Genomic DNA, 12,878 nt, shown 5'->3' with positions numbered 1-12,878 from the left:
CTGAGGCTGCGTAGGTCTGGAGATGAGAGCTTCAAGGGCCTTGATGCGATGCACTTCCCAACACAGTTGGACTCAGTAATTCTTGTTCTCGGCCACACAGTACAGTATAATGAGTATATGTCTTCGATAGTATGGTTGTGATTACAAGACTGCGCCGCCACGCTCAACGTACTGCAAAGCATCATTGGGGATTCGTAGCTCGTGCACGACATAGGAGTCTCAAGGGGGGAGGGGTTGCTGATCCCCGTTGCTGACCAACAGCTAAGATACTAGTAGTTTAATTTACAGTAGTAGGAAGGTTCGTAGGACTACATTGCCAGTGATGGGCCCGCCGGGGACTCAGTTGGTGACGTCCAGTAACTTACGGTACTAGTAACGGCCCCACTGGCAACTTCAACGCTACTCCGAGTTCACTGGTACATATGGCAAGATGCAAAAAAACAGATCTACTAGCCTGACTAATCTATCACTGTGAGTGACGTTACTGTGAAGAAATGAAGGAGATCAATGGGCGATGTATTCGTACAAGAGCATGAATGAGTCTGTAGACCGTCACTCGACGATAACGCTCATTCCAAGCCACCTTCAACAGACTGCAGCTTCAGGGCACCCGTAGTCACCTACTATGAATGCCCTCAGAAATAACAGTCAGAGCTATTAGTACTTCTCACCTGATAGACCGCGCACGCACATCCTGAGTACGAGAAGTGATGCAGGCCTGACACACTGAGGGCACATCACTCGTACACATCGACTTTCGCCGAGACTGTAGTACATACACATACACATCCTATCTTACAGACACGTACACTCCTACAGCAACCCTGACTCATACAAACGACACAGCGACATGCACGCCCACGACGATCCACGGCCTCGAACACAGTACTCAATACAGGTACCGGATGCCTTTCTTACGCTGAACGGCCTCCTCAAAGGTGAGGCCCTCGAGTCGCGCCGCGTCTTCAATACGCTGGCGGTGATCCGGGTTCTTGAGTGCCTCCGCCTCTTCATTGTTCAGCTGCTTGTTTTGTTGAATTAGCATACAGCGGATGACTGAATGCATCGGAGGTCTTATGAGCGTTCCTGAATCGCATGATGAAGACAGACACACCGAAGGAGAGCAGGGTAGCGAAACCGAGCGCCGCGATGCCGATATACATCGACTGGTGGTATTGCGGGCTATACTGAGCTTCCCAAGTAAAGGAGCCGATTCTGTGGGAGACGGATGGTCAGCGCATCCCCGGGTTCCGAAGACATGAGAAACGGGACGGAGAAACTCACAAATTCCCTATGTTCCCGAACCCGTTTACGAGTCCGATAGCGGCGGAACGCTTTGCGGGAGGCCGCGGGATCGCGTTCGAAACCCACACCGCGGTAAGCGCGAAGCCTAAAGTAGCGAGTACATCAGCGGGTCGAATTGTGAGAGGCGAAAGGCGAAGGAAGGAGACCGAGGAAGAATGATCGTACCTGCGTAGCCAGAAGCCATGAGGAAAATCGCAATGTATCGTCCGGCGGTGGTCATAGTCGTTACTCCGATGATGTAACCGACTATGACACCCCACCACGGGACACAATGGTGGAAGAAACGCTCTCCTGTTCGGTCTGTGGTGATTTGCTGTCAGCAAACGCTCACCCCAGTCGGACTATCATGCCGCCCACCTGCATGCCAGGCATTCGCAGCGCACGTAATAGTGGCAAGAATCCACGGTGGGCTGATTAAAGAATTGCAAATCAATACTTCGATGTTTAGCAGAGCACGAGAGAAGAGGCATACACGCAGAGAAGTAATGTTATCGTTGTTGAATATCCCATGGTGTCGACGATACTAGAGACTTCATTAGCGAGATGATCATGAGTGAGTCGGGAACGGTTGCTTACGTCGGGAAGAAGTTGACGAAGCTTAGACCGAGCAGCTGTGAGCAACACATGACCATGAAGATGGGCACTTTCGGATCCTTGATCGCCAGGAGAAAGCCGGTGAAAGCACTGAGATAATGTGTCAATATGCCATAGATGAATGAGTAGGAGACAGCACTCACGTCTCATGTGCTCCGTCTTCGTCTGCCTCCCCAGCATCCTCCGCGAGTCTTACCTGAGCCAATCGACGTTGAGCTGGCGTGAGCCAGCGAGTGTTGTGGGGCTGGGAGATACTGTTAGGAGTTATCGGAGGCTAGTCTTAGAAATGACATACATAATCTGGTAGGAGCAACCTAAAAGCAGGCTATTATTTGTGGCAGCTTGACATGGGAGCACAACAACGTACATGGCAAGAAGGCCGATACAGACGGTGATCGCGCCCTACCACTATGCTCAGCCTAGGCTACGCAATGTCAGTTGACGCGAAATATGTACCTCGATGTAGAACAGCCTTGCCATGCGATCAGCATCGTACTGGTATTCAAATGGATGGAACATACCATCGCCACGCTGCAATTCCCATTTTTCCCTGCATGCCGCTCAGAATCCCTGCTGCGATCAACTATGTACCGGATCAGCAACGAATTGATGGGTGACTATGTGAGCATCCTCACGCTTCCAAAAGCATTCGAGACCAAGAGTCCGCCATAAATGATCGCGCCACGGAAAGCAAGTTCCTATCGGCTACAGTTCAAAATCCACTCAATAAGACACAATGCCGATAACCTGCCTTCCGGGTGTACCATCTTGAGAGTAGGTACATCGCCCCGGGGTAGAATGCTGCCTAACAAGATCTATGTCAATATAGGCGAGGCGAGGACCCGTGAATTCCATTATACCTCTGGAAGGCCAAGGAAAATCCTGCAGATGATGATACCCGTGAAGTCATGCGTTACCTACGCGTTAGGGTCAGACGACGGTAGTAAATAGGCTTGAGGTTGAGATACATACTCCTGTCAGGGCGCTCACGAGGCCCCATACCATGACACAGCACGGGATATAGTAGTGTGGCCTGATGTCATGAGGAGATGACCGAGTTACCCAGTAGATTGCCTTACCTCGAGATGCGATTTAGGATCTGTGCGTGGCACTTAGCTGGGCGAAACTGAGTTTATGAGATTGTCGTGAACGCGCACCATGTTCGAAGGTATCTGCGCAGGAACATAGCTCGCGTATAGAACGGCGATGACCGTGTTGTATTGAATACCTAAAGGGTTGGGTACCACATGGTCGGTCGTCAATTGCCCTACATACTTATGAGATCGAGTTACAAACCTGTGAGATTCAGATCTTGAGTCAACCCTTGCAATTTCGCGGACGTAATGGCAACACGCTGTCAATCGCTTGTCAATACGATGTTCGTCTGAAGCGCGAGCCTCACTCACATCGATGTAATTCATGATGAATATAATGATGATCGTTGGCATGAGTCTGGCATCCAGCAGGCGGACAAGGCGTCGCTCTGCGGACTTGCGAACTTCCGGCGCGAGTAATGCTGCGTCGTCATCAGGGCGAGCGTCGATTGACTCTGCAGGCGACCGTTGCTCGATGGAGGCCTTGTCCTTTTCCTCGAGGACAACGTTGTCCACGTCTTTGGCGGCCATATCGGGGGCGTAAGGTCAAGGATGGAGCGCGGCTCGAGTAGACGCATTCAAGTTGGTTGAAATATAGTGCTCTCCGCGGGTGTCCGACGGCAAAAGGGAAGTTCAGGAGGGTCCACAACTCGTGACTGGAATCTCCACCGGGGACGCATACGTGTCGTAAGAAGTTGGACGGAGGTCTGACGGAGATGGGCTGTAACATGATAGACCTTCTTAGTACCATCACGCGGGCAAGGCGAGATCGGTTCCTGGTCCCACAAGCTGTCCCAGCCAACGATAGATCAGCATAAACGTTCACATCCGTTGCGCCGCGCCTTGCTAAGCATTCACCTTGAAGACTCTAGATCCCAGCTCAGATGACCGAAAAGGAATGGAGCGTTGAATGGTTATAAACACACCTTCCAGCAACGTTCCACCCTGGAACGTTATCAAGAACCATACCGTGTATACGGATGCTCGAATTAGGATTCTGTGAGTCTTCGACGCCAAGAAGCGCCTGTCTACCTCCGGCACTGGTAGAAGATCCGAGAGATCATGCTAGCCTTGTTTGAGTCGGTCATATGGCCAGCTCAGCGGGTACGATCCTTGTGTCGTCTTTACAGTAAGATCAAATATCCGGCATGCTGTCATATAACAAATGTGGGGTAAGTGCGGGGTAATCCGGCAAGCCCGGACGCAGACTCGGATGGCTGGATGGTTGAACGCGGCGCGTGTCCAGAGTGAGTTCGGCGCCAACGCATGGTAAGCTTCAAAGGCAAGTCATCTCCGTTGTGGCGTATGGAAGCAAAGAATCGGCTGGCAGTGGCCAGGCTCGCGGCCCCTGATCGTGTAATCTTGTCTAAGGGGCGAAGGGAGCTGAACGGAGGCTGTTTTGCCAAAATTCCTGTTCAGAATCCGTGGTGGGTGTTCCTTGCCTTACTCCGCCTAACCTTCGCGAGGCACTGAGTAAGCCCATGAGGTCCATGAAAGTGACAAGGTCTCCTACCGAGGATGGTAAGCCGGCACGGCCCTGTCCCACGCATGCCGTTGATGAGTGCAACATGGCATATTTAGAACGATCTGCACACTCGATGCAGTGGTATGCAGTGGTCACGGTGAACCTATAACGAGGAAACCAATGAGAGATACTAATCGCAGGCATGTTGTACAATTTCTCACAGTTTAGGATACACTACATTGCGCCGATGGGGGGTTTGCACGTACTCGCCTCAATACCTGTGCGGAATTCACCCAGCACAGTCCTAGTAGTTCATCCATCATTTGAATCAAAATCTCGTAGAGTACTGGGGCTGTGGAGAGTACTCACCGAGCTGTCGGCAAACTTTCAGTGCGACGTCATCATACGTTGAAGGTAGACACGCGCACAATACGGCGGACGAATCAGTTACACCGAGAACGTGGCGACCTGTTCCATTCATACTTTCCGGCGGAGTAGTGTGTGAGAACAAGCGTTCTCGCCAGAGTCCATGCACTGCCTCGCGGATATGGTATGAGTGAATTAAGTGCCATAAGAATGATCAACTGACAGTGCTTCGTGAGCCCTGCTGAAACTTTACAATGGCCAGACTGCACCCCTACGGATGCCGACAACGTGTGTGGATCGCGTATCTTCTGTGCTTGACGAGATAGTCAGTGCAGCGGGAAGCCGTATCGGGACCGAGGCGTTGAGTTGACTCACGAATGCACCCAGAATATGGCCACCGATCTTGAGATAGTAGGATATTTTGGGGTCGTGTCATGAAGTGCCGTGACTTCGTGCCTTGCTTCGACTGTGTGATTTTGATACCGCACGGTACCCCGTACGATACCCGTCATGCTTGAGGGAAAACTTGAGCCATGGAGCACCGCAAGACGTTGGGAAACCATCTGCCACGCGTCCCTGCGGCCGCGCAACTCGCACGCTTCAGAACGGTGAGGGTTACTATGCGATTGAGGAAGTATCGCAGCGATGTAAGTACTACTCTTCAGTTCTGCTCTGTGAGACTTAGAGTTCGAGAAACCGGTAATCAATTGATGGTGGGATGTGCGAGCTTATAGTAGGCAAGAATCGGTCAGAACGGTTCCTCATACCCAGGCTGTTACTCACCGAGACAATGAATGTCACATACAGTCAGTGGTCGACACTGGAGATCTGAGGGATAACATTCAAGTGCATCTCTTCTGCAGTACTTAGTCACGAACAAGGACTGAGAAGCCTGCCACCGCAACAATTGACCGATGCTCTCGCAGCTTACGGTAGCCAGCTATGCTCGACGCATGAGAGAGGTGCTTCAGGACAGCGAGTCTACGCCTGAGCGATGGATGTTTCGTAGCCTCATGGCAGGGTGGCAACAGTCATATCGGAGTTGGAAACATGGCAGGTCCGATCACCGATCCTATCTCAGCTCCCTGTGTCGGCGGCAAGTGTGGCGAATCCGCTTTGATCACCAACCTCCACTTTCCACTGCAACGCCGCACTCACCTCGAACGCTCTATTCTATGCGGAACCGCAAATCAAGTATCCGCAAGAAACCAGTATACAGACGTGCTGCTGGGTCGCCTTCTTCAGCCAGCGATTACATCGAGGCGAAACGGCAGTTCTTGAAGAGGCAGCGATTGCAACAGCGCAGTAGTGGCGCGTCTCGGCCTGCGCGCGCGACATCATCGAAGCGACACTTCTGGCATGAGAGCCAGAAGAGCAAGCAGGCGGTTGCGGAGGAGACACGAGCGATAGTGCTCGGAGATGGCCAGTACGTCGAAGAGCGCCGTGTCTCTCCCGTGACGACTTCATTAGCCCTATCCGCTCGCGAAGTGCACATGCCCAACACGAGCGGTCTGGATACACTACAAGCAGTACAAGTACCTCACGACATTGCTGTCGCCATCGAGTTAAGCCGACAGGGCACCACATTCTATCCCCATTACTCCGAGGCACTCGCCAAATGGTCTACCACGCGCTCAAATGTACAATCAGTAGCGGAAACGAAGATTGACTTCTCGCCGAGAGGGCCCCTGACCACTGCTCGACGTCTGGCCCGGACAACCCTCTCGCTCCGCATGCAGCGCGCCTCCAGCCCTAACGAAAGCTCACTGGGTGTGCTTTCGTTCGCATCTCCGAAGCGCCCCTGCGGCGGATTTCTTCAAGGGGGTGATGAGCAGGAGGACAAGATTGCTCGACATAGCTCTTTGCTGGCCAGCCTCAGCTCTCCCGCCGCCCAGCAATTCTATCAGGAGCACAAGAAGTTCTTGAAAGAAGATGGCAGCGGGCTGCACGATCACTCGATGGTCTACTCCCCTAGCGTCGTCGTCTTCCGTAGGGAAGGCGACGATGATCTTCCTCCAGATCCCGACGTCAATGTTTTCAGCGCATCCCCGACTGTCAACGAAGGCATCGGAGGCGAGTTCATCCCGCCCTTCCTGATCAACGTCATCTCCGCTGTCCCCGTCAACGCCATGGCCGTACGCGCGAAGCACACCATACTCCCGTCGGAGCAGGATTTCTTCGAGAATGGCATCCGTAGCGCGATGAAGGAACGCATGGCTCGCATCCTCCATCTGTTCGAAGAACGGGGCAATCGTGTGCTCGTTCTCGGTGCATTCGGCTGCGGGCCGCAGAGCCAGAACAACGTCGAGACGATCGCAAGCATCTGGGCGGAACTGCTTGTGTGCGGGGATCTGGAGGGTGCGGGTGCTGTGAAGCGGGAGGCGAGGTTCAAGAACTGCTTTGAGAAGGTCATCTTCGCCGCGCCGGGCAAGGTGCTGGAGCTGTTCAAGAAAGCGTTCAAGGCGCGGTTGTTCGAAGCGGAGGTCGCTGACGCTGCCATGGACAATAATTGAAGCTATGTATGGTCATTCTGTGCCGGTAGTACGCTCCATCTTGTGTTTGTGCCTCGTGTATTTCTACGCCCCGGGACTTGTCTTCACTGCTCGTTTTGTGGATCCTTTGGATACCTTTCTGGTGCCCTGCTGTACGATTACGACCATGTGGATTGTATAGTAGCAACTAGACATGTACCTGCTTTGCGTCATCGTCATTCACATGTTGCCGTGTTACCTTATGATCTTGGACGAGCATCGTGTATTTGTACAACATCATTACAGCAACCATAAGATCCAGAACTACGACGATACATACAGCGAACCCGTGAAGAGTAAGTACGGAGACGAGCGATGGAAGCTGAGAACTCAATACGTAGAACGCTAAGGAAGTCTGCCTCGAGCGTAAAGCGAGAGCGGCCGAGCATCGAAGGAAACGGAACAACCAGGCCGTCGCGACTGAGTGCACTGCACCAAGCGAATCAAAGAGTGAGTTGATCCGGTGCGTAGCTCGTATCCGGTGCGGCGTACCACCACAGAGTGGTAACACCGACAGGGAAAGTGTACTTGGCCTGCAGCGACACGGCGTCTAAGCGATGCTAGTCCCACGATCTCAGCGAGTACGCACCTGCGCGCCCTTGAACTCGATGGTGGCGGCTATGTCGACGGGATCCCATGAGCCGCTGCTATTATCATTCCTGGAAGATAATGCCGATCAACAAGCCCATCAGCGCAGAGCGGACAGCATCAGACACGCACTGGTTGAGCACGACCAGGCTGTACCGCCACCAGTCGCTGGAGGACACCCGCTTGGTGACGAACGCCGATACGACGAGGTTCTGGTTGCCGCTGACGGACACGCCGATGCGCTGGCCGAACGGTCCGCCCGAGTCCCTTGGGATGATCGCCTTCGACGCCTGTGCGATGGCGTAGACTGAGTCCAATACCCACGGAGTCAGTGATGAGTCGATGCTGGGAAGAGAAATACCGCGCGCACATTCTTGGTTGACCGACCAGGTGCCGTCGCTGTTGATCTGGACGACGCCGCGACATCCGCCGCCACCACAGCTGTTCGAACCTGGCAACTCAGGTTGTCCAGTGCTGTCCAGCGCAAGGTTCCACATAGCGCCGTTGCGGGACCAGTTGTTGACGGAACCGATAAAGCTGCGAGGGAATCAGCAGGCGGACGGGGATCAGAACACGCCATGATGCATACATATTGTTCAAGTACCACTGCGCGATGATCTCAGGATTAGTGCAGGACCGATGTGAGAACACGCGATGCTATGTGCTGACCTTGATGTCGCTCCACCAATCACTACCAATGGTACCTGAACACTCAGTGAAGTAGATATTCTTGTTCGGGTAGGCGTTGTAGAACGTCTGCTGGTCGCCCACATCGCCAGCATAGCAGTGGAATGAGACACCATCGAACGCGCTTCCAGCATCCTCCATCTGAATCGTAACACATGTCAGAAATCCACCCGCAAATGTGTGGACGCAACAGTAGGACCACACACCAGATCAACCGGGTATGCTCCGGCATCGTCCCAGTTGTGCTCATATCCGATGATGAGCGTGCCGGAGAAGCCGTTGTTGTCCATGAGCGTTCGAAGCTGGGTTCCCAGCTGGCCCTCCCAGTAGGCATCAATCAGAGCGCTCGGGTAGGTTGGGTTGCTGTTCTGCGGTTCGTTCTAAGTCGCCGCTAGTGTCAACGACGGTCACGCAGGTCGAAAACTCTCCCCGCACCTGAAGACTGACTCCCCAAACCGGGATACCTTTGCCCTGGAAGCCCTGCAGGGCCTTCAGCAGGTAGTTCGCGTCTAGATCGCCGATGTCAGCTGCTACGATACTACGAAGTGATATGATGCTAGTCTCACAGGTGCTGGTGTACGATGTATAGAACTTCCCCCCGTCGATAGATCCACCGTCCTTCATCCATGCCGGCTTGTGAGGGACGATCTCAGCTCAGGAAGCGGAACACGGTCCTCGTGACTCACCGGGGACCACGGACAGACGTGGATTTTGATGATACTATTGACGGAGAGGATATCTGCAATGGTCGAATAGAGATAGGACGGGGCGGCATTGACGTTGAAGTCGCTGAGTGAGGTGTCTCCGCTAGTGTCGTCGAACGTGTACGCTAAGGTCACGAAGCAGCGTTATCACGGTGGATCTGTTATTCAAATCGCAACGCTCACTGGACGCAGAGAAATCGGATGCACCGAGTGGCACTCGAAGGTAGGTCATGCCAGCTGCATTCGCGCCATCGGTAGCTATTAACAGCAGGTGGTCAAGTGAGCGTCCGAACTCTAATGTTTCTAGACATGCAAACGAACGCACGATCGAATAAATAGTCGATGAGAGACCAGTATTGAGTCGAGTTTTGGGACTAGACGGCACGGAGCTTGTGAGATAAGACATCACAATAGGAGACAAGACGACTACCAGCCTTCAGCTGGCTTAGCAGCTTGGCAGACGAGTCCGCTAGGAAATACACGTTGTCAGCGCGTGAACCTCAGCACGTCGAGCGATGAAAACTCACTCAAAGCTGCACCAAAGCCGATGATATCTTGGTAGTATGTCGTGTCGGCGACCTGGATGTCTGACGTGCCAGTGGATACCGGTGTCACGAAGTTGATTGGACTGGAACCCAGATTCTTGTAAGTGAAAAGGTTATCCCTTTGCCACGTTGTGGACCACTGCGTATGAAAATCGGGAGCGCCGCATTTCAGCCAAGGTTGACATAGCCAACGTGCAGGAGGACTCACGATGTCGTAGATCTGCTGCGAGGCGATGGGCAGAGCCAAAGCGAGACAGAAGCCCACCGAACTGAACATTGTGGTAAGAACCGGGGCTGCAGATGAAGTCCTCGGAGAGAGGAGCAGGGCAGACGCAGACTGGCGTAGAGCATGCCGTGCTCACGCCTTTATACCACCGTTTCACATAGAGCGCATGGTATAAGACCAGACGTGATGGATTTGGATTGATTGTCTTCATGTCCAGCCATTCGACATAGAAGAATGCAGCATAGTGACGACCAAGGGAATGGATTACGGCAATCCGTCGAAAAGTTTCCGAGCGACGCGAAGCTGACGGTCGATAACACGCAACTAGTTATAGACTTCCACTAACGTGGCGCATGCCGGACGATCAACACTTGCAGCGTGGTCGACGTACGGTGATAGGCCAGAGACTCTGCCGGAAGTCGTTGTGGGTCTAGAGCGGGAAACCCGTACCTGTGCAAATGCTTCTGCGGGACGGCTGAGTATCCAGAGGAGTGATTATGCCAAGCTACTGCCCGCACCGGCATTGGGATTCCTGCGTACATCGCTGCAAGAACGCAATTAAGCACTGATTTGGCTGTGCTGGCCATGCGGTCGAGTCCTAAGTTGAAAACGGCATCAGCTCGGACGCATCACACAAGGTCCAGTCCAGTCTCGGAACAGAGGTTGGCTCTCTGGGAAAGGACGATCGTTACGATCAACAACGGTACGCTTTCCGACATGTGATCCGCACGTGGGCGCGTATGCGCCTATTAGCCCTGGCAAGACTCGACTGTAGTAGCTAAAAGTTTAACAGACGTTATCCGGTGATTGTATGACCAGGCGCGACACTCACCAGCTGCTGGAATGTGCTGTCGAATGAGTGTTCATGCAAGAAGTCCCATGATCAGCCGGGTCCAGCAGTAGACGCGAAGAGGTCGGACTGTATTACAACACATGTAGTAGAGTATTACTTATGTGTACGCCAGAGAGAAACATGGATCAACAGCAACGAAGGTGAGATAACCAACTTGAACACCGATTCTATGTCATCTGCACTCCGAGACAAGATCGGTCACCCTTAGGCCAAGCGTGAAATCGCGCAGGTTGGTTAGACCTCGAACTTCCATCAGCTTTTGCGCATCGGAGGATATTGAGCCCAGATGCGGTAAGAGCGTCGCGTTGGGAGTGCCAGCAGGCGTGGATTGACGACAGGCTCGTCGGGGAATACATCCAACCCTACAGCCGATAACTGGACGAGTGCATGGTAAACGAAGGTCTTAAAAAGCAAGCTGTATGGTCAACTCACATGACCATCTTCCAGAGCGCGGATCATCGCCTCCTCGTCGATGACCTTACCCCTGGCTGTGTTGATGAGAACAGCCCCCTTCTGTAGCTTGCGGATCATTGTGTCATCGACCAGGCCTACGGTGTCCTTCCGCAGGGGTACGTGGACACTCAACACGTCTGCGACGGAAAGCATCTCGTCCAGGCGCTCTGAGCCATAGTACTCGCACCACTCGGGGGCTCCAGCGAAAGGCCGCCGATTATGGTAGACCACTCGCATGGGGAATGCGTGCACGAGTTCCGCCAGGCGCAAGCCTATGCCACCCAGCCCCATGATGGCAAGCGTGCGGACGGTGGGATCGCGTCTGCCCTGCGTCACCCGCGAGGCCTCAAAGAGACCCGCGCGAAGCTGGCGCTCCGCAACCGAGAAGCGGCGCAGAGCGGAGATGATGAGGTAGAGCGCGGTGACGGCGGTGGCGTCGTTGCCTACGCCGGGCGTGTGTGACACTGCGATACCTACAGTAGACGCGGAATAAGCATTTTTTGACCAAGAGTAGGGACCCGAGTGTCGAGGACCGAGTAAAGAAGCTTACCCTTCTCTTTGCAGGCGTCAACGTCTATCATGTCGTATCCAGCGCCCATGCTAGAAATGAACCTAACGCTTGGTGGCAGAGCCTCGATGAGAGCACGATTGAATATATCGAAGCCATTCCAATGCCTCAAGAGGCCAATGGCACCTTCGTACTTTCCTCCTGGTCGCATCCCCTCGATGAGATCCGCAGAGCTTAGTGAATTCATCACCTGGCCCCATGGTCAGCATTATAGGACAAATATTCAACGGAGAGACACATAGACTTACTAGGACATCTGCTACTCCCTTGAAAAGTTCCTCGCATTCTGCCTGCGCGAACTCGAGGCTACCTGCACAGGCGTAAGCTTGTTGAAGAGGACGGACAAGGGCGATAGGCGCTCACCGCATATCACGACGCGAGGGATCGTTGAATGCATCTTCATCGGGGGCGTGTTCAGAACCATGTGTGAGTTCAGTAAGGCAAGCTGTTCTTGTACGAAAGGGATTGAGCAAAGCGTCTGAGACGTCCTTGGGGTGTTTACGGGGCCACCTGAGGACAACGTGAAAGTACCGCGGGCTTTGTACTAAGGATGAAAGGGAGCCGACAGGGGGTTCGCACCGAGACTACTATGGACGAGTGATCCGACAGTCCGACAATGACGGGGACCAGCCAGCCTAAGTACTAACTCTGCGCCGTAGATCTTGTAACAGATTCGCCGTCTATTTCCGCGCCTAGGCAGAGATACGATGGCCGCTTCGTGGTCGAAATCGTCGGGGTGATCTTGTATGAAATTCACTGTCGAGAAGTATGGGGACCGGAACGCTCGGTCAGCGTGACTCGGCCCAATATACATAGTGCAATGCTCACCCTCGAGTCTGTACCACGGGCGTCATAAAGCGCGAACAAACCTGAGGACGCGTCATAACGAGCGGAGCGGA

The 12,878-nt window shown here is 53.5% G+C and overlaps 4 protein-coding genes across 4 annotated transcripts; 1 reads left to right on the top strand and 3 right to left on the bottom strand.

Annotated features, from left to right (window-relative positions):
• Window positions 1-699: 699 nt before the first annotated feature.
• On the bottom strand, window positions 700-3,438 carry B0H18DRAFT_1034140 (MFS general substrate transporter). Its single transcript, XM_048030226.1, has 18 exons — window positions 3,057-3,438; window positions 2,979-2,998; window positions 2,872-2,932; window positions 2,760-2,816; window positions 2,651-2,704; window positions 2,535-2,597; window positions 2,421-2,482; window positions 2,356-2,371; window positions 2,267-2,301; window positions 2,195-2,213; window positions 2,043-2,143; window positions 1,882-1,989; window positions 1,778-1,828; window positions 1,663-1,715; window positions 1,471-1,605; window positions 1,285-1,390; window positions 1,115-1,215; window positions 700-1,056 (listed from the first exon to the last, which is right to left on the bottom strand). Exons 1-18 carry the CDS (start codon window positions 3,345-3,347, stop codon window positions 890-892), a joined length of 1,500 nt encoding a protein of 499 aa, XP_047888402.1. The 5' UTR covers window positions 3,348-3,438; the 3' UTR covers window positions 700-889.
• A 1,919-nt stretch (window positions 3,439-5,357) lies between these two features.
• On the top strand, window positions 5,358-7,574 carry B0H18DRAFT_1096481 (uncharacterized protein; the record flags this gene model as incomplete). Its single annotated transcript, XM_048032455.1, has 2 exons — window positions 5,358-5,471; window positions 6,189-7,574. The coding sequence occupies 2 exons, from the start codon at window positions 5,358-5,360 to the stop codon at window positions 7,335-7,337; spliced, it is 1,263 nt and encodes a 420-aa protein (XP_047888401.1). The 3' UTR covers window positions 7,338-7,574.
• On the bottom strand, window positions 7,424-10,156 carry B0H18DRAFT_1135523 (glycoside hydrolase superfamily; the record flags this gene model as incomplete). Its single annotated transcript, XM_048035590.1, has 15 exons — window positions 7,424-7,888; window positions 7,945-8,014; window positions 8,076-8,250; window positions 8,314-8,480; window positions 8,533-8,549; window positions 8,613-8,771; window positions 8,837-9,010; window positions 9,066-9,139; window positions 9,197-9,263; window positions 9,317-9,459; window positions 9,518-9,592; window positions 9,660-9,708; window positions 9,754-9,803; window positions 9,862-10,018; window positions 10,088-10,156. 15 exons carry the CDS (start codon window positions 10,154-10,156, stop codon window positions 7,799-7,801), a joined length of 1,536 nt encoding a protein of 511 aa, XP_047888400.1. The 3' UTR covers window positions 7,424-7,798.
• Window positions 10,157-11,005: 849 nt separating this feature from the next.
• On the bottom strand, window positions 11,006-12,560 carry B0H18DRAFT_1034110 (D-isomer specific 2-hydroxyacid dehydrogenase). The gene is made up of 6 exons (XM_048030225.1): window positions 12,343-12,560; window positions 12,228-12,289; window positions 11,962-12,169; window positions 11,391-11,884; window positions 11,292-11,333; window positions 11,006-11,214 (listed from the first exon to the last, which is right to left on the bottom strand). Exons 1-6 carry the CDS (start codon window positions 12,401-12,403, stop codon window positions 11,131-11,133), a joined length of 951 nt encoding a protein of 316 aa, XP_047888399.1. The 5' UTR covers window positions 12,404-12,560; the 3' UTR covers window positions 11,006-11,130.
• Window positions 12,561-12,878: the final 318 nt, after the last annotated feature.

Source organism: Fomitopsis serialis (assembly GCF_022376445.1).
Source record: "Fomitopsis serialis strain Sig1Antser10 chromosome Unknown B0H18scaffold_100, whole genome shotgun sequence".
In the NCBI taxonomy this organism is placed as follows: domain Eukaryota; kingdom Fungi; phylum Basidiomycota; class Agaricomycetes; order Polyporales; family Fomitopsidaceae; genus Fomitopsis; species Fomitopsis serialis.
This window is presented reverse-complemented; position numbering and strand designations above follow the sequence as displayed.

Bases quoted from the DNA above. Each gene is read 5' to 3' on its own strand.
- B0H18DRAFT_1034140 (XM_048030226.1), bottom strand. From the start codon at position 3,347: ATGCCAACGATCATCATTATATTCATCATGAATTACATCGATGTGAGT. The intron at 1,990-2,042 runs GTGAGTGCTGTC...ACATTATCTCAG, and splicing joins GAAGACGGAGCACATGAGAC to TGCTTTCACCGGCTTTCTCC. The intron at 1,606-1,662 runs GTGGGCGGCATG...AAATCACCACAG, and splicing joins TGCGAATGCCTGGCATGCAG to ACCGAACAGGAGAGCGTTTC.
- B0H18DRAFT_1034110 (XM_048030225.1), bottom strand. From the start codon at position 12,403: ATGGTTCTGAACACGCCCCCGATGAAGATGCATTCAACGATCCCTCGC. The intron at 12,290-12,342 runs GTGAGCGCCTAT...ACGCCTGTGCAG, and splicing joins CCCTCGCGTCGTGATATGCG to GTAGCCTCGAGTTCGCGCAG. The intron at 11,334-11,390 runs GTGAGTTGACCA...GCACTCGTCCAG, and splicing joins GCGCTCTGGAAGATGGTCAT to TTATCGGCTGTAGGGTTGGA.